The 21,916-nt window shown below is 31.5% G+C and overlaps 1 protein-coding gene across 2 annotated transcripts in view; it reads left to right on the top strand.

Annotated features, from left to right (window-relative positions):
- The window catches only part of LOC149792259 (TBC1 domain family member 15-like), a 62,055-nt gene extending 40,448 nt beyond the window's left edge, over window positions 1-21,607 (top strand). For both annotated transcript variants that reach the window (XM_089970788.1, XM_089970787.1), the window contains exons 11-15: window positions 487-587; window positions 7,193-7,292; window positions 9,143-9,240; window positions 10,460-10,576; window positions 11,291-21,607. In XM_089970788.1, the coding sequence (XP_089826914.1) occupies window positions 487-587; window positions 7,193-7,292; window positions 9,143-9,240; window positions 10,460-10,576; window positions 11,291-11,719 (845 nt within the window). In that variant the 3' untranslated portion in view covers window positions 11,720-21,607. The remainder of the gene's footprint in view (window positions 1-486; window positions 588-7,192; window positions 7,293-9,142; window positions 9,241-10,459; window positions 10,577-11,290) is intronic.
- Window positions 21,608-21,916: the final 309 nt, after the last annotated feature.

Below are 21,916 nucleotides of genomic sequence, written 5' to 3'. Positions count from 1 at the left end.
GAACTATGCCATTCTGCAGATTCTTTTATTAAACTACCGGTATTTAGTCCATTCCAATGTACAGCTTCTGAAATGCACTATCTCAAACATACATTACACTGACAGAAGTTATACAACCTCAAAAATAGACAGCATTTACAGAAGTTACACAAACTGGAAAATATATTTCAATAACATAAGTTATACAACCTCTGAATACACTACACTAACAGAAGTTCGTGAACTGACTATGAAAAGTCAAGAGCAAGCCCATTGCTTTTTAGTTGCTGAATATATGCTGTTTTCTTTGACATAACAAATTTTGAGGACTTTGATGAGTTTTAGTAATCACTTTTCAAACACAAAATGCGCGCATTTTGAGGACACATCGGTACATATAATTTATAGAAACCAGTAATAGCGATAACTGAGTTTCAGATGAATGAGTTTCTTCTGTTGTGACATTGTAAATATTTTTCAGTTTTTGTCCTACATTTTCTCCACCAGGTTATGTTCAGGGTATGAGTGACCTTTTGTCCCCCATACTGGTTGTCATGGAGAATGAAGTGGATGCCTTCTGGTGTTTTGCTGGACTTATGGAGAGGATGGTGAGTGTAATTTAGATTCTTTCATTATATATTCACAGTTGGCCAGGACTCAGATGGCTGGTGAAAGAGCAATACAAATCATCTTTTGGACTGAGATGTCACCTTTTAAATGCATCTGAGCAATTTCCACTTTGCATACTGATTTTTTACAGATGCTCCTATTGAAACATGATTTTGAGTTGTATCCTTGTTACTTCTGCCACAGTTTCTTAATGATCTGAGATCCCTGGTGTCTGAAACAGCGTTTATAGTTTATAACAGGATACTAGTATGCCACAATAAATGTAAGACACACCTAGACCCTCTTATCAGATATTTTGTAATTAACAGTCCCACTTGCCCCTACAGATTCTCCATATTTTGTATGGATGACGCCTGAATTTCCAAAATCTTATGTCTTAATGTTTCATTCCACTTATGAAATTTCTTTTTTGTTAAAAAAAACTATTTGATCAGTATCAGATAAGTGCTTATTCAATGGTTCCCTCATAAACTGGTAAACCATCAGCAGGCATTGAAGGGAGCAGTTGTCAGTTCTTGAAAATGGCAAACCAGCATCGTGTGAAAAGAAAACTGTGGAGGAAGTTGAAACGTGTGCTAGCCAGAAGTTTTTAAAGATTTATACATATATGGCCATTAATAAAACATTCTAACAAAGGAGTTCATTATGTTCACTGTGGTATGTGTGTGCGTGCATTGGATTTTTCTGTGACCCTTGGTAGAAGTGATGTAAATAGACATGTTAAATGCAAATTCCACAAAGAATGAGCCAAAATAAAAGACACAAATGTCCTCATTCAGTAAAGAACAGTGCTGACAATGAGGAAATGCATATTGTCAATGTTGAAGTGATGATAAGTCAGCTTTTGGCTAAGTTAAACTTGCCACTGAAAACAGCTGATTCATTAAACAGGATTTTTACAAAATAATTGTAGATAGCAGAATCGCAGCAGGGAAGGTAAACTATTTAAGAATATAGTTAAAAAAGGTAGAGTGGTACTGGTTTTAGGACAAGACGTTTCTTTTCTTCATAAAAGAAACATAACTATTATTTTGTCGGGGCCCCGAGTGGTCTAAAGCGCTCTCCATTACGGATCACTGCCATCTCACCTCTGTCTGCGTGGGTACAAGTCTAGGATTCGGCCATTGTGGGTATGTGAGAAAGCTTGCCAGTAGCTTCTCGTGGGTCGGTGGTTCTTCCCGGTGTTCTTCCTCCACCATTAATACTGGCCACCATGCATAGCCTATCGTGTGCTGAAAAATGACGTTAAACCCCACAACAACAACAGCATTATTTTGTCATTGCCATCAAAGACAATAAATGTATTTGTGGATAAAGTTTCTTTTTTTATTCTTTGATGAAGTTTCTGTTATTGTTGAACTGTTAGCTTTATAGCTATTCTACTGAAAGCTGTCAAAAACTAATGACAGACTGTTTTTGGACTACTGATGGAGCGGGGAAATGGTAAATAGGTCTGATTTAGTCACATTCATAGATGGGGTACATAAGACACACATAGAGACTCTTATCAGTCATTTGTAATTAGTCACATTCATAGATGGGGTACATAAGATACACATAGAGACTCTTATTAGTCATTTGTAATTAGTCACATTCATAGATGGGGTACATAAGACACAGAGAGACTCTTATCAGTCATTTGTAATTAGTCACATTCATAGATTGGGTACATAAGATACACATAGAGACTCTTATTAGTCATTTGTAATTAGTCACATTCATAGATTGGGTATGAAAGGCAGACTTAGACACTCTTATCAGTCATTTGTAATTAGTCACATTCATAGATGGGGTACATAAGGCACACTTAGACTCTCTTGTCAGTCATTTGTAATTAGTCACATTCATTGATGGGGTACATAAGGCACACTTAGACACTCTTATCAGTCATTTGTAATTAGTCACATTCATAGATGGGGTACAGAAGGCACACTTAGACACTCTTGTCAATCGTTTGTAATTAGTCACATTTGCAACAGTATTAAGAAGCATAATTAACAGCTTAGCCCATTATAGAATTGTCCACTAACTTGGATGTTTATGATTTACGTTAACTCGATTAAACACGATTAATTGGAGTATATTATCCTTAACATTAAACTACTTGCTTTAGTCCAAAGGACAATGTGTACAAATACCCATATACGTGTACAGTAATCAGTAAGGTCACCACCAAGGTATTCCAAATAGGACAGCTTTTTTTTCATTAGGATGAACAGTGTATAGTGGTTGGAACTAGGCATATAGAAACTTCTGAGTGAAAACATTACAGGGAAATACATATTTCAAGTAATTTGGGCATTTTTTCTAAATCTCCCATGAAAATAGTAATATTGCATTGATTACCATAGTTTTTCACCATTGTTTGAGAAAGACCTTTTCATGATGAGGTGAAAAAGGTCATTTTACAAAAAAAAACAATTTACAATAATTGTACTCCACAAAATATTTCTTTTCAGAAGATGAGTAGAGAATCCGATGCAGATCATACAAAGTTTTTCTTTTTGTTAACCACATAAAGTACCATTGTTATTTTAAATCAATATACATATGTGAGATGACAATTATAACCACATAAAGTACCATTGTTATTTTAAATCAATATACATATGCGAGATGACAATTATAACCACATAAAGTACCATTGTTATTTTAAATCAGTATACATATGTGAGATGACAATTATAACCACATAAAGTACCATTGTTATTTTAAATCAGTATACATATGTGAGATGAAAATTATAACCACATAAAGTACCATTGTTATTTTAAATCAATATACATATGTGAGATGACAATTATAACCACATAAAGTACCATTGTTATTTTAAATCAGTATACATATGTGAGATGACAATTATAACCACATAAAGAACCATTGTTATTTTAAATCAGTATACATATGTGAGATGACAATTATAACCACATAAAGTACCATTGTTATTTTAAATCAGTATACATATGTGAGATGACAATTATAACCACATAAAGTACCATTGTTATTTTAAATCAGTATACATATGTGAGATGAAAATTATAACCACATAAAGTACCATTGTTATTTTAAATCAGTATACATATGTGAGATGACAATTATAACCACATAAAGTACCATTGTTATTTTAAATCAGTATACATATGTGAGATGACAATTATAACCACATAAAGAACCATTGTTATTTTAAATCAGTATACATATGTGAGATGACAATTATAACCACATAAAGTACCATTGTTATTTTAAATCAGTATACATATGTGAGATGACAATTATAACCACATAAAGTACCATTGTTATTTTAAATCAATATACATATGTGAGATGATAATTATAACCACATAAAGTACCATTATTATTTTAAATCAGTATACATATGTGAGATGACAATTATAACCACATAAAGTACCATTGTTATTTTAAATCAATATACATATGTGAGATGACAATTATAACCACACAAAATACCAGTTATTTTAAATCAATATACATATGTGAGATGACAATTATAACCAAATAAAGTACCATTGTTATTTTAAATCAGTATACATATGTGAGATGACAATTATAACCACACAAAATACCAGTTATTTTAAATCAATATACATATGTGAGATGACAATTATAACCACACAAAATACCAGTTATTTTAAATCAATATACATATGTGAGATGACAATTATAACCACATAAAGTACCATTGTTATTTTAAATCAATATACATATGTGAGATGACAATTATAACCACATAAAGTACCATTGTTATTTTAAATCAGTATACATATGTGAGATGACAATTATAACCACATAAGTACCATTGTTATTTTAAATCAATATACATATGTGAGATGAAAATTATAACCATATAAAGTACCACTGTTATTTTAAATCAGTATACATATGTGAGATGACAATTATAACCACATAAGTACCATTGTTATTTTAAATCAATATACATATGTGAGATGACAATTATAACCACATAAAGTACCATTGTTATTTTAAATCAATATACATATGTGAGATGACAATTATAACCACACAAAATACCAGTTATTTTAAATCAATATACATATGTGAGATGACAATTATAACCAAATAAAGTACCATTGTTATTTTAAATCAGTATACATATGTGAGATGACAATTATAACCACACAAAATACCAGTTATTTTAAATCAATATACATATGTGAGATGACAATTATAACCACACAAAATACCAGTTATTTTAAATCAATATACATATGTGAGATGACAATTATAACCACATAAAGTACCATTGTTATTTTAAATCAATATACATATGTGAGATGACAATTATAACCACATAAAGTACCATTGTTATTTTAAATCAGTATACATATGTGAGATGACAATTATAACCACATAAGTACCATTGTTATTTTAAATCAATATACATATGTGAGATGAAAATTATAACCATATAAAGTACCACTGTTATTTTAAATCAGTATACATATGTGAGATGACAATTATAACCACATAAGTACCATTGTTATTTTAAATCAATATACATATGTGAGATGACAATTATAACCACATAAAGTACCATTGTTATTTTAAATCAATATACATATGTGAGATGACAATTATAACCACATAAAGTACCATTGTTATTTTAAATCAATATACATATGTGAGATGACAATTATAACCACATAAAGTACCATTGTTATTTTAAATCAGTATACATATGTGAGATGACAATTATAACCACATAAAGTACCATTGTTATTTTAAATCAGTATACATATGTGAGATGACAATTATAACCACATAAAGTACCATTGTTATTTTAAATCAGTATACATATGTGAGATGACAATTATAACCACATAAAGTACCATTGTTATTTTAAATCAGTATACATATGTGAGATGACAATTATAACCACATAAAGTACCATTGTTATTTTAAATCAGTATACATATGTGAGATGACAATTATAACCACATAAAGTACCATTGTTATTTTAAATTAGTATACATATGTGAGATGACAATTATAACCACATAAAGTACCATTGTTATTTTAAATCAGTATACATATGTGAGATGAAAATTATATTTTTACTCCACTTCTTTATCCACTCACTTCTCCATTTTTTATCCAGAGGAAAAGTCACTTCTCCCATTTGTCTAAAATTTTATTGGAATATTGTTGTTGTCAGGAAAATTAAGGCTAAGTCAACCTCTAACAGCAATCAGAATTGCTGATTTTATATCAGTAATATTTCTGGCTGTCACTATTTTATAACTTGTCCTTTCTGAAAAACACTTGTCAATGTCATAGGCATTATTCTGTCTTCATTCTATTCACAATGAAATTTTCTCAGCAATGGAAATTCCATATGATTAGCAAACAGTATTCCTCATTCCATTGCTTATCAAATATTCTTTTGATAGTTCAGTGTGATAATTTTCCTTGTATTTGATCATGACAGGCCTTGAACCCTCCCAACCATTTGTGGGTTTGGGAATTATCTTGTAATAAAACAAAAAATTATATTTGGTCATCAAAATTCACTTGAATTTTATCCATCTATATCAATGGTTCCCAAACTTTTTTGGTCCACCACCCCCATGGTTATCTTCAGCGCTCATTACCTTACCCCATAAAAAGCATTATTCAGCATTAGCAGGCCCTCCCTCAGTAATCCCACTGCTCTCACACACCCCCCATTGCGGTACCGCCTACTTTGGGAAGCACTGATCTTTTGACTTTATGTATTTACATTTAGTGGGGGGGTCATTGTCGTCAGTGAAGTTTATAGCATTATGAATACTTTAATCTCCTAGTCACGTTATTAGAGACTACACAGTGTGCAGTATGAATACTTGAATCTCCTAGTCATGTTAGTAGAGACTACATAGTGTGCATTATGAATACTTTAATCTCCTAGTCACATTAGTAGAGACTACACAGTATGCATAATGAATACTTTAATCTCCTAATCAAATTAGTAGAGACTATAATGTGCTTTATGAATACTTTAATCTCCTAGTCATGTTAGTAGAGACTACATAGTGTGGATTATGAATACTTTAACATCCTAGTCACATTAGTAGAGGCTACACAGTGTGCTTTATGAATACTTTAATCTCCTAGTCACATTAGTAGAAACTACACAGTGTGCTTTATGAATACTTTAATCTCCTAGTCACATTAGTAGAGACAACACAGTGTGCTTTATGAATACTTTAATATCCTAGTCACATTAGTAGAGACTACACAGTATGCATTAAAAATACTTTAATCTCCAGTCACATTAGTAGAGACAACACAGTGTGCATTATGAATACTTTAATCTCCTAGTCACATTAGTAGAGACTACACAGTAATCTCCAAGTCACATTGGTAGAGGGTACATAATAAGTATTATTAACAGTTTAATCTCCAAGTCACATTATTAGTAGAGATTACACATTCCTCCATTGATTATTTAGTGAGTTTGACATAAGGTTTTGCTAACGTATGTGGGGTTTTACATGTGTGGAGGGACAGCATGCCTTATGGAATTATGTGACTATAGCAGTCTTTGTTCATGTTTTGATTGCAGTGTCATAACTTTGAGATGGATCAAGGTGGAATGAAGGCACAACTGGCAGAGATTCACAAGCTGATGCAATTTACTGACCCAGAACTGTGTAATTATCTTGGTGAGTCAATCATACTCATTACCTACTTCAAAATTTACGTTATCTAGGTGAGTCATTCGTACTCAATACCTATTACAAAATTTATTTTATCTTAGTGAGTCAATCCTCATTGCCTATTATAAAATTTACATGGTGAGTCAGTCATCCTCATTACTTATTCCAAAATTTACCTTACCTTGGTGAGTCAGTCATACTCAATACCTATTACAAAATTTACCTTATCTTGGTGAGTCAGTCATATGCATTACCTATCAAAAAATTTATTTTATCTTGGTGAGTCAGTCATACTCTACCTATTACAAAATTTACTTTATCCTATTGAGTCAGTTATATGCAATACCTATTACAAAATTTACTTTCTCTTGGTGAGTCAATCACACTCAGTACCTATTACAAAATTTACTGTAATTTATTACAGACATCATGTTACTAATGTGGGTTTGCATGATGTGACACATTTTTGTTATCATTCAGGGGGTGGAAAATGCACAGTATAGCTCAGTCCTGCTGCCCTTAAGCAAAGTGCTCCATTTTAATTGTTTCACAAAATGAGACATTGACACTTGGTTGCTTGGTAACATAGTTATGTCCTGAAGCAAATCACTAATGTGATTGTGCATTGTGATGCAGCATATATTTAGCTCACTTGGCCATAAGACCAGGTCAGATTATAGTATGGCACTTCGTTTGTCCTTCCATCATCTGTTTGACATCTAAATTTGCTTTATATTACCATTCTGATCCAGTTTGGATCAGACATGGAATATAGGTTTTTATATTCAGGATCTCAGACAAGGTTGAGTATGTTGAATGAGGGTCTTGCATACTATTGAGGTGATATTACATCTGATAGATTGAGCATCTTATCAAAGCCATATTTCTGATTCTTATGGAATTAAGATTTCAAAAGAAATAAGGCATTGTGTGATTTGCATGCTTATTAATGAGATGGTCTAACTTTTATAAGAATGGCTGAGATTGTTACTACTTTAGAAACTGTTTTTATGTTCTAATTATATTTAAACTTGGCAAATTAACATAAATCATCAAGATTTTGCATGGGTACAGTTATAAGCAAGATCTGCAGATTTTTGAGGTGTTCATGCATTTGATCGGTTAAGCTTGTCAGCAATTTGGCAACTCTATTTCTGATCAGATTTTTATCAGACATGATAAATAGGCCAAGATCATTTACATAACCAGCTATTTTTGTCATGAGCAGGATGTATTAAAAGTTGATTTTACATCTGTATTTCTTATCTTCTTACCATTTGAAATACATTCTTTCCTACCCAGTCTTAATAAAACTTAAAAAGCCATGCATCCTTCAAGGTCAGTCATATACTGACTAGACAGTGTGTCACACTCCAAAGCCATACATCCTTCTTCAAGGTCAGTCATATAAATCCATTTTCTGTCCATTGAAATTTATAATAAAACTTCTTGGCTCTTTAGTTTCTCATGTATTCACAGTCATACCACATACATCAAGGTCAAGATTGCAATAATGGACAATGCAGGCCATTGTTTAGTTTGAAAAACCAGGCTGTCACTTTTTAAGCCCAGCATGTTTTTGATACAAATCTACTTAGGTCCACGTGATATGATATAGTAGCCATGTCCTAAGCTCAAAGGTCACTTTCATTAGTACTGAAAAGGGCGTATCATGTGCTGTTTGTGGTAGTTTTCTTATAGGTAATAAGTACATCCCCAGTTAGCTTAATATGAAAAGAAAATACACAAAGAAATGGTTTGGAAGCAACAATATACACTCGTCTGGTCCAGACGATCAAAGATGAAGAGTATAGAGACAGACATGTGTTATATACTATCATTGTTTTCTCTTTCAGAGAGTCATGAGTCAGGAAATTTCTACTTCTGTTTCCGCTGGATACTGATTCACTTCAAAAGAGAATTCCCTTTTAATGATGTTCAGAGACTATGGGAGGTAAATTTAGTCATAACTGAAGCTCGAGATTATATTCTTTAATGCTTACATGCATTTTATTTAATATTTTATATATTGTTATGCTTATGTGTTTTAAAATTCACCTGTATTATAATCTTTCAACTTTATTCAACTTCATTTCTTTCAATATCATATGAAATAAGGCAGTTATAAAAGATGTCGTCCCTCTCAGCACTGAAATGATATAGGATTTTCATCAAATAAATTATACAGATACGATTATTACATGAATGTGTCTGAATGTTAATTCCATATATAAAATACCTACTTACATTCACACACAAGTGTAATCTGCAAACTGCATAGACCCTATTGGGAGTTGTGCTGTTTTTTTATTTATAGGATTAATCAATAAACTGGACAACATGCACCCTGATCTGCTTGTATATTATGAGATGGTAGACCATGGTCTATGATGTTTGCAGTTTCATATGTTTGTATATACATTTGAACTAGGACTGTATATAATCCTTATGTTGTATCCCTGGAAGATTACATTATTCAGGAGACAGGTGTGTTTTCCACTAAACATGCATTACTATAGTAAAATAAAGGTCTACTGTTTGTAAATGAGTGCTGTCTTTGAGACATGCATTACTATAGTAAAGTAAAGGTCCATTGTTTGTGCAACGAGTATTGTCTTTGAGACATGCATTACTATATTAAACATTTACTGTTGCATAATGAGTATTGTCTTCGAGACATACATTACTATAGTAAAGTAAAGGTTACTGTTTGTATCATGAGTACTGTTTTTGAGACATGCCTTACTATAGTAAAGTAAAGGTTACTGTTTGTATCATGAGTACTGTTTTTGAGACATGCCTTACTATAGTAAAGTAAAGGTCTACTGTTTCGTAATGAGTACTGTCTTTGAGACACGCATTACTGAAGTAAAGTAATGGTCCATTGTTTGTGTAATGGGTACCGTCTTTGAGACACACATTACTATAGTAAAGGTCTACTGTTGTGTAATGAGAACTGTCTTTGAGACATGCACTACTAGAGTAAAGTAAAGGTCTACTGTTGCATAACAAATACTGTCTTTGAGAACTGCATTGCTTGAGTAAATAATTGCATATTTAACTGTCCATAATCTCAAAATTAAATATTCTTAAGGTACCATATATGTGTGCTTGTATGTGTGTGTGAATTCTTTATCATAAGGTGATCAACATGTATATTCTTTCATGTTAAGGTGATTTGGACAGACAGGCCATGTAAAAACTTCCACCTGTTGATATGTCTGGCCATTCTAGACAGTGAAAAATCCACATTGATGGAAAATAAATTTGGCTTTACAGAAATTCTCAAGGTAAGACTATCAAGTATTTCAAAAAATTTTTATCAACAGAACTTAACACAATAATTGCCACAGATAATCGAGATTATATGATAATGATATGGAACTATGTTTACCTTTTTAAAGTGCTTCAGTATGATGTAATGATGTAAGTTTGCCAGTTCATTCAGTATTTAAATGCTTGCACAAATAGTTTTTAAAAGAAAGATAACAGATGTGAACAAGGATTGTAACCTGTGCTTATCCATGCCTTGAAACATTCAACCCTCTTTGTAACATCAGTACATTATCTTGGTTTATGTTGAATGTTCAGTCACAAATCATTTAAACAGATTACGTTGGATATCTATTTGATACATTGGGTATTTATTTGATACATTGGATATCTATTTAGTACATTGGATATCTATTTAATACATAGGATATCTATTTGATACATTGGATATCTATTTAATACATTGGATATCTATTTAATACATTGGATATCAATTTGATACATTGGATATCTATTTATTACATTGGATATGTATTTGATACATTGGATATCTATTTAATACATTGGATATCTATTTAATACAATGGATATCTATTTAATACATTGGATATCTATTTGATACATTGGATATCTATTTAATGCATTGGATATCTATTTGATACATTGGATATGTATTTGATACATTGGGTATTTATTCAATTATAACTACACATTCACTTCTTTCATCATAGCACATAAATGACATCTGCTTTGCCATCCACCTGGAGGACACGTTGAAGAAAGCAGAAGGCATCTATCTTCAATTAAAAGAGTGCAAAAAGCTTCCTGATAGTATTCAGGAGATTCTAGGCTTTAAGGCTTCTCCTACAAATTCAGGAGCCAGTTCAGGGTACAGTACTCCAGTTGGGGCATCTGGTTTGACATCTTCCGTTCAGAACATTTCTGTTAGTTCTTCATCAAACTCTTCATCTGCATCGGCACCTCTTACTAAGAGTGCTAGATTCAAACCAGATAGCAGTTCCAAGTTACAACTACCTGTACCAGTCAAAGAAAATGGTTTGAGTACCACGTCTGGAAGTGGCTCAACAACACCGGATGATAGCAGTATTGAAATTCTTTCAGAAAACTGTAATAACGGAATGAGCCAGTATTATAGTTGAAAACAAGAAATGCCATGAATTGTGTGTATGCATTTTTGTTCCAAAATTGACTGTGATGTATATCATTAGAAAGTTACATTTCTACTTAGCCATCATGCCAGTTTTCACTTGAGGTGCTCATGTTTTTAGTAGTCATGTTTGTGTACTTCATCCTTAAATATATCAGCACAAAGCCAAATTACCAGTTTGGTATCATTGCTTTTTACAGATGTGGATTTGAAAACAGGGTGACAGAAAATTCTTGATGCAATTAATAAGATACTCTTGAAATAAAATGCCACTAGTTACAGCTCAGTTCTATATGCTTATGGAGTGTGAACACCTAAAATAAAATGCCACTAGTTACAGCTCAGTTCTATATGCTTATGGAGTGTGAACACCTAAAATAAAATGCCACTAGTTACAGCTCAGTTCTATATGCTTATAGAGTGTGAATACCTTAAATAAAATGCCACTAGTTACAGATCACTTCTATATGCTTATAGAGTGTGAATACCTTAAATAAAATGCCACTAGTTACAGATCACTTCTATATGCTTATAGAGTGTGAACACCTGAAATAAAATGCCACTAGTTACAGATCACTTCTATTTGCTTATAGAGTGTGAACACCTGAAATAAAATGCCACCAGTTACAGATCAGCTATATATGCTTATAGAGTGTGAACACCTAAAATAAAATGCCACTAGTTACAGATCACTTCTATATGCTTATAGAGTGTGAACACCTGAAATAAAATGAAATAAAATGCCACCAGTTACAGATCAGCTATATATGCTTATAGAGTGTGAATACCTGAAATAAAATGCCACTAGTTACAGATCACTTCTATTTGCTTATAGAGTGTGAACACCTGAAATAAAAGGCCACTAGTTACAGATCAGTTCTATATGCTTATAGAGTGTGAACACCTGAAATTAAGTTTCCACAAAACAAGTTCAACCCATGATTACACCAGTAATTTAAATTTGTTTCTTTTTTGGATGAAGAAGGAAAAATCAGTAGCCAAATAGATTACTGTGAATTCACTATTTTTGATGGTGTGACAAACTACGCATTAAAGGACCAATGAACATACATACTATACATTATAGAATCCAGTGAGCAATTATCCTTCTGTAGAAACCTTTTCACACTATGTAAATTTAAGTACTAACAGACATTTCATTTTTGCCAAATGCAAGTAGAAATTGGGAAAGGTTAGTAGCCACTGGCTATTGTGGATACTGCTAATGGGAACATTAAGATAATGAATTTATATCTTTGCCATATTAATATTACATTAACTTCATTGCTGGCTATAATAATAAAAATTGCTGTGTAATCTGTTACCCTAACAACCAGTTTGTTTTCCTATCTTTTTTGATGTGGCAACATGGACAAAAAATGTTGAATGACTGTGATACAGTAATATCATATTTTGACATAACCTCACACTAGCCTTCTGTTTTTCTTGCTGACTCTGCATGGTCACATACACAGTCTTCACAGGACTCATTATGACCAAGGAAAAAGCAAGATATTTAGACCAGAGGTACAGTAAAGACTTATACCAGGTCTCCACATGACACAATTTGATCAGGGAAAAATGAATGAACTTGTTTGAGATTGGGTAAATAAATCCATGCTGTTCATGTTCATACAACAGTACTCTGATCTTTGAATACCATCACATCTCTAGATGAAACATAAAAACAACTTACTTGATATCATCCTAACTTGTATTTTGATGATTTTATGTTTCGATGCAGTGTCATAAACTCCTGGTTCTCAAGAAAATGCATGATGTCATAACCACAACATTTCTTTACAACTGATCATCCTGTTATTAATAGTTTTTTATTTTAAACAAAGGCACACAAAATGAAAAATTACTCAGTTTTACCAATTTTCTTTTTTCCAATCAGTACTAGCTACTCTGTGGTGAATCAACTTCCAACCATAACATATTCATTCAGCTATTTAAATGTGATAACTTTATTATTTATTAACTCTGTAGAATATGTACTGCTTATAAAGTTTCATGTGGAACTGTCGTCACTGCTATTCAATGCTGGATCTTTGATTGATGTGTGTAGATTTCAAGGAAAACATTATTCTACCATATTTTCATAGATAATTCTGTGTCCTCCAATTTTTTCTTCTTTCTATTAAACTTTTGCTTTTTTCTGGCAGGTAAAAGGACAATTTGACTTAAAATTTATTTTCATTTTCTGTCCTCTTTTGGAGAGTCTTTTTTCTTGTTTTGACATCATTACAGTTCCTTATTTCTAGTTTTGTAGATAGCGGAAAGAATGATTAGAAATTTAAAATAAAACCTTTCTCTTGTAGCATGATATTTTTTTATCCATGAGTATGTGTACTTAGCGTGAAAGGATTCATGAAGAATGCTAGTAATTTGTGTTGTTCCAAAACAACATTTACAGATAGGTATTTAGCATAGCACATTGTAAATTAATTTCTACACACTGTTGATTTGGGAATCAAAAGGTCAAAATGAATGCTCTTTTCAACTGAAAAAAAGAAAACTGGTTTTTTGCATAAGAATATTAACTCGAGGCCATGTACCTTCACCAAAGTTTGGTGGGGGGGCTGAAAGATGCCTATTGATTTGGGGGTAAAAAGGGTAAAAAGTCTAGGAAATTGTGACTGATTGAAAAATGTTTTGTGCAGGATAACTTATGTTATAAAGAACGTTTCTTGAGCAAACATTCAGGATGGCATACACTCAAGGTAACAAGGAAATATGCAGATTTTGAGGTGTAAAAGTCAAAGGTCATGGGCATAGTAAGTTGAATAAATGGAAAATAATGATTTTGGCACAGTAAGCTTGTATCAGAAACACTTACATTTTCTAAAGGTCTGGGTCATTAAGACTTCTTGGTCTGTAATCTCATGCCCTGTTCACGCCTACAAAGATGACTATTAAACATGGGGAGGCATATAATGTGTCATTCGAGGTACTTATAAAAATAGATCATAATCAACATCTAATTTTTTGGGCTTACAGGTTAAACAAAACTTTCTAATATTGATTTTCCCAAATTTGATTCTTTTGACTTTTATAAAAATTTATCCCAAAACCAAAATCATGATGTAACTAAGAACAGCTTTAGAAATGCTAAATTAAAGTTCTTTATGTAATTTCCCCAATAAACATTTTTTTTCTATGTTATATTGAAGTTATTTTGCCATATATTAGCAACATATCTTGTGTACAACAGTGTAATGGGTAGAAATAAATTCTTGGAAAGCATATCAAAACAGGTGACATTACACACCGACTTGCTGACAAGTGGTCACCTAGTTGCAAACAGGCCTAAAAGAGTATGAGAGTCCTTTACTTTTTATGTACATGTTTTAGAAACTGAATTTATTTTCAAAATGAAAGGAATCAATTTGATTGGAGTATATTTCTGGATAGGTGAAGGTCAGTGCTTAAGTGCATCAAAGCCATCAACTTGTGATATATATCCTCATCAGTATCACTGATACTTTGATTCCTGTCAATTGTGTAAATAGTACTTTTGATTTTGTAATATCAGTAAATTTCACATATTAATAATTATTCTAGTTAGTCATATTTTTGATGTTAGCTAGATAGGTATTCTATGAATTCCTAGTCCTAGCAATAATTTGATAATCTTTCTAGTAATTTGGAGTGATTACAGCCTTTGCCAATATATAAAGCATACCATACCCAGATCTACCAGTACACATTGCATCAGCAGATCAGGTCTATGTCATTTGACTGAAAGCAGGATTAGAATGATAGACATAGACCCAGATCTGCCAGCACACCTTGCATCAGCAGATCAGGTCTAGGCTATTTGACTGAAAACATGAATAGAATGAAATGTATAGACCCAGATCTACCAGTACACATTGCATCAGCAGATTAGATCTATGTTATTTAACTAAAAACATGTATAGAATGAAGTTTATAGACCCAGATCTTCCAGCACACATTACAATGTTAGATATATCTGTTCTATCAGTTAAAAAATATTTACAAATTAGGTGAGCAAACTAATATTTTGCTAAATTATTTTGGTCTTTATACTAGTATTTTGTGATGGAAGCTTGTAACCAGAGTGAGAGATTTATAAAAACCATTCATAAATGCCATGTTGCATGTATACTGTGTGGATGTAATACCTATAACTGTCTTGGATTTGGCTATAAAGAAAGTTTCAGATTTGTTTATATTCTGTCAGTAATTTATTTATACGTTCTTTAAAGTCAGCAGCAATACATGTCATATAATTTGATAATTCCTTGTGTAGGAATAAAAAGAACACAGTACATTTCCTCCATCTTGCATTTAAGGATTCAAAAATATTAAGATTTACTTTTCACAGTTGGTTGCATGTTTTGCACAATAAATATGATTATAAACAGCATCTTGAACTGCCTTTTCATGACCAGCACTTTCAGTATTTTGTAATCATTTGAGAACTGTCATCAGTATTTCTCAAATGAAATTTCTGTCTGTGCCAAATGAAATTGTTACAGTTGCAATGTATCCATTCCAATAAACATTAAACATTTTTATTTCTTCATCCTGAGGCATCTTGATTTTAGACTTGTCTGTCAGTACATAGATGTCCATATGCATATGTCTTCATCCTGTGGCATCTTGATTTTGGACTTGTCTGTCAGTACATAGATGTCCATATGCATATGTCTTCATCCTGTGGCATCTTGATTTTGGACTTGTCTGTCAGTACATAGATGTCCATATGCATATGTCTTCATCCTGAGGTATCTTGATTTTGGACTTGTCTGTCAGTACATAGATGTCCATATACATATGTCTTCATCCTGTGGTATCTTGATTTTGGACTTGTCTGTCAGTACATAGATGTCCATATGCATATGTCTTCATCCTGAGGCATCTTGATTTTGGACTTGTCTGTCAGTACATAGATGTCCATATACATATGTCTTCATCCTGTGGCATCTTGATTTTGGACTTGTCTGTCATTACATAGATGTCCATATGCATATGTATTCATCCTGTGGCATCTTGATTTTGGACTTGCCTGTCAGTACATGGATATATATATGAATCATCCTGAGAAACTCGTTTAACACAATTGTGACAAAACCAATTAATGTATGTGAAATTGTCTGCATGTGTAGTAATGATTAGATTATCAGAGCATGACATCAAATTTTTTCATTTAAAAAAGGCACCACAAATTTTGGGACTATGGCTTTTTTTCAAGAAAACCTTGTTAGCAATATTTTCTACATTTTTGAACTTTTTGGACTACATTTTTGTAGGAAAATATAGCTAGAACTAAGCGAGAATGACTTGAAGTAGATAAATTAAATTTGGTAGGCATATTTGTGTGCATGTGTACATGACTTTTATTTTCAGGCCATTGTAGCAATTTGTAAGCTTTTTTTTAAAGGTTTTGGAATTTTGGCCTGCATTGAGGATATAATTGATTACAAACACAAATCCAGTTTATTCTTGAAAAGTATGTGAACAATTTGTCTGTAAAAAGTGCATCTGAAGAATCAGATCTATTATAATTGAAAAACTTTTTCAGAAATGTTATTTTTATACAAGAACTTAAAATAATTAAATAAAAGTTGTTGCACAAATTAATAATTAATCTCAGTAATGGAGTCTTATTTTGCTTTGCAAGAATTAACAACATATTTTCAAGAGACTATTTGCACATCTTTTTAAAAAAAATTGGTTGTTGAAAAGTGGTAAGAAATGATTTTGTAAAAATAACTTTGTTTTATTTTATTTTGTATATTCATAACCATTCTAGTCAATCAATACTTTATTGACAAAGTACATAAAGACTACTTCATCTAGGAAGAAATGCATATTAATTTGTCTTGGAGTGACAAATGTCATTAGAATCTTCTAACCCTCATCACATAATTTGCAAAATGACATTTTGTTTCTTCAGATAATTTGCATACCCCTCAGTGAAAGTTTCTTTTGGTAGTATATTTACATCAGGTGATGTAATTAGAAATGAAAAATAATGACAACTCTCACGAATGCTTTGCAGGAACTATATAATTGTATTACGATGTTCTGTTTGTATTATTAAATTAGAATCTTTGCTCTAAGTCATTGAATTAGGATGTTTTCTTTGTATCATTGAATTTGAATTTTCTCTATATCACTGAATTAGGATTTTCTCTATATCATTGAATTAGGATTTTCTCTATATCATTGAATTAGGATTTTCTCTATATCATTGAATTAGGATGTTTTCTTTGTATCATTGAATTAGAATGTTTTCGTTGTATCATTAAATTAGGATGTTTTCTTTGTATCATTTGAATTAGAATGTTTTCTCTGGAATAAATGTCAAAACTTGTAATATAAAATCCCTCAGCTTCAGTTGAGCTCAAAGAAATGTTTAAATAAATGTACAGGTGTATATGGTTTACATTTTGGAAATAGATTCATCTAACATGTGGACTAGATGACTACAAGTCATGCATATATTCATGTCATCATGTTGATAAGTTTGAAGATATATTGTAAATTGTACTTTTTTTGTAATGCTGATCATGCAGTTTTATCTTGATTTTGGAATAATAATCATACAGTTGTATATTATCTTCTCCCTTTGTGAAACAAATTTAAAATCTGATTTATGATGATTATTTGATTTTGACTGCTATGTATATAATTTTTTAAATTATCTTTTTATGTATCAAAAGAATGTGTATAAACTGTAAAGCTATAGATTTTTTCAAATGGTCCTTCATTATGGACAAACTTAAGATTTACATCTTGGAATACAAATAAATGTTGTCTTACTTTTATTCACAATTGTTTCCTTTATTATGGTGAAGATAGAAGTTAAAGAAAGTGGAATAAATATAATGGTTTTCTTCAATCTGTAAAACATCCTTTGCTTTACATATATGTTCATTATCAATAGACTTGGTATTTTTGAATAAGCAGAGAATGGAAATTAACAGTTTTCATACACATAGTTAATTAGTGGTTTGTGGTAAACATAGCATGTAAATGGAAATTAACAGTTTTCATGCACATAGTTAATTAACAGTTTGTGGTAAACATAGCATGTAAATGGAAATTAACAGTTTTCATACACATAGTTAATTAACAGTTTGTGGTAAACATAGTATGTAAATGGAAATTAACAGTTTTCATGCACATAGTTAATTAACAGTTTGTGGTAAACATAGCATGTAAATGGAAATTAACAGTTTTCAATAACATAGTTAATTAATAGTTTGTGGTAAACATAGCTTGTAAATTAACATAGGGCAAGAATAGGAGAATTCCACCCAAGACTTGGCACCAAAGGTGACATTGATAACTTAAATTCCTCCAAGTGGAATTTTCCTAACTAACATACCTGCTTGATAAAAACGTTATTTTTTTCGCATTCTTTAATAGAAGCTTGGTTCAAAGTAAAAATCTTGATTTGGTGATGCAGGTACAGTAATAAAAATTAAAATTCCAGTTGAAAACCAGTTGAAATTGTATTCATGATTTAAAAAATAGCATAAGAGTAGAAAACTGAGAAGTGAATGAGTTGAAAATGAAGGCCAGAAGGAAATGGTTGATAAGTGTCTTATCAGCTTGAAAATGTTCGTTAAACTGTAATGAAATTCATTGGTTGAAACACTCTGTGATATGACATGGACAAAGGTAAAAAATTAAAAAAAAGTTTGAAGAAGTATACAATGTCATCTTTTCCTATCCCAGCACAAATTTTGTCCTTTTTATATGTGCATGATTTCAGAGTAATGAATTTTGTAACTGTCATGTGTGGTGAGAATATCAAGAAATCAATTCCACAACCTTCGGATATAACTATTGAATAGAATTGAAGCAATGTTTTATTTGGTATGAGAAGGTAAAAATTAGGCAATATTACACTTGATATAAGGAGGTTAGTTTAGGGACTGAATGTGCAGATTGCAATGCAACTTTATTTGTTCTTATTTGAAGCTTCCTTTTAAAAGATTTATTTCACAAATGACTTCCCTTTTTAATTATCATCATGATCATCATCATCACCTTTAATAATATAAATTATCATAGTATTTTTGTAATGATAAATAAGCGGAGTGGTCTGTGTTTTGAAAGGTGGGGTGCACACTTGTCAAATCAAAAACTTTTCTTGAATAAAGGTTTTACAAAAAATATGTAAGAAAGTCAGAAATGGAATGGGATAGTTCTTTTTGTTATTATTATTATTATTATTATCTGGGGCCTGTTTTTCCATGTAATTCTGATTGAAATTCTTCATGTCCATCATGGTTTTACTTCTTTTTTTTCAGCCACAAATCATTTTTACTATGGTGCAGTTTATCATCTAGTCTTTGCATTATTACTAGAGCTAGTTTTATAGATAAATACTAGTTTCATTTAATATTATTGTGAGAGTGGTTTTTTTTTACCTTTTAGTGTTAAGTAAATCAGGTTTTTCAAAGCAAAAGAATGACTGTTAGGGGTCAGTACAGACTGAAGTAATAACATCTCAGAGTAGCCTAAAATAATACAACTCAACTAACACTTTCAAAACTATGGATAGGTTGTAAGTGCCAGCTAGAGTTAATTACCCCTGAAAAAGGAGAAGAAAAAAATTGTAATTGCCACCTTGAGGTTATCTTTTTCTATGATTATGTTTGACATGAATAACAATTTGTACTATATGTACAAATAAAATCTGTCATATTATGCCATAGAAATACGATTTATCTTGCTTATGGTACTGGTCATACACTTAAAAAAATCATGCTCACTTTTCAAAATAAACTGGCAACCTAAAACCATGCTATTCATAAGGAAACAAAGATTTTTTCAGTGACAGTGATCAAGTATTATCTCCCATTATTGCCATATCATTAGGTGATGCATGCAACTACAAGTGCTGATTTGATTATGAAGAGACATGCCAAATATTTAAAAAATTTAATGTCATTTTGTGATTCTGTTTAATTGCAGTTCTGAGATACAATAATCTTTATTTTGTACTACCATTGTCACATTTTAAAAATATATTTCATGGTCAGTGTTCATAATTGATTCAATGACAGAACTTTGAAAAAAATGAACTCTTTTTATCATAAAATCTAAATGTTAATTGAACATTGCGCTGCCATTTAGTAAGATGGGCAAACTTCTATACAACCATTTGAATATAATTTATGTTTTCCAGTACTCGTGACAAGCCAATTTTTCCTATGAATTGGTGTGAAAATTTAACACAAAGAGAGGTTCAACAGTGATTTAAAGGGAAGCAAATTATCTATGACATACAGTGAATATATTTTGAATGCTGTGAGACATTGAAATTGTTTTCATTAATGCTAGCCAGTCTTATGGATTCTCACAAGTATTTTTTGCATAAAGGTTTAACATTCAGTAGAAAATACATGTGCTTATAGTGGAACATTATTTGCAAAATATTTATTTTAAACATGCAGACAAGTTCACAAAACAACTCATAGCATTAAAATACCCCTATTGTATTAACTACTTTTGTATTTCTTTTGTATTGATTGATGTAGCAGTATTTGCCATATTTACAAATTTTGTAAGCTGTAAGACTGTAAATGACAATCATAAAGAGTAGTCATTAAATTTTGAATGTTCAGCAATTATTATAATCATACATGCTGAGATGGGGGAGGTCATCTTCCAATGATGTATTGCCTTTTTTTTAAAAAGTGCTTTATATTTCATTACCTTGGAGGCAGGCCCATTGAGGAGATATTTCCCCATTGAGTGTACCGGAAATCGAGAAGTTCCAAAGTCTCTTGACTAAAAAAGTTGGTATGAAATAATACTCATTATAAAAATAATGACATGCAAATGGATTTTGTTGTATTGGTTTCAAATAAAAAAGATTTATTGATAATTATGGATTTAGAAACTTCTGTTGATTAGCTATCACTATTTGTCATAAATACTTCTAGCAAGAGACGAAGCTTTTAGGTGACAGCAAAAAATCACTTGCACACATTCCTTCAGGAACAACAGTTGTGTATTAAACAGTTTAAATAATCAATACTGAGTGACGATAAAGACCAACCAGATGTTTCTTGTAGGTCACAGTTAATCTTTTCTTTGATGTGCTGATGCAGTAATCCTCAGATTGAACACATTGTATACATTATGATGACTGTACAAACAACAGCTTAAAATAAACTCAGCAATCATCAGCAAT

The sequence above is a fragment of the Sinohyriopsis cumingii genome, chromosome 9 (genome assembly GCF_028554795.1).
Source record: "Sinohyriopsis cumingii isolate HCF-2022 chromosome 9, ASM2855479v2, whole genome shotgun sequence".
NCBI lineage: Eukaryota > Metazoa > Mollusca > Bivalvia > Unionida > Unionidae > Sinohyriopsis > Sinohyriopsis cumingii.
Note: the sequence above shows the minus strand (reverse complement) of the source record. Positions and strands in the feature narration are given on the sequence as shown.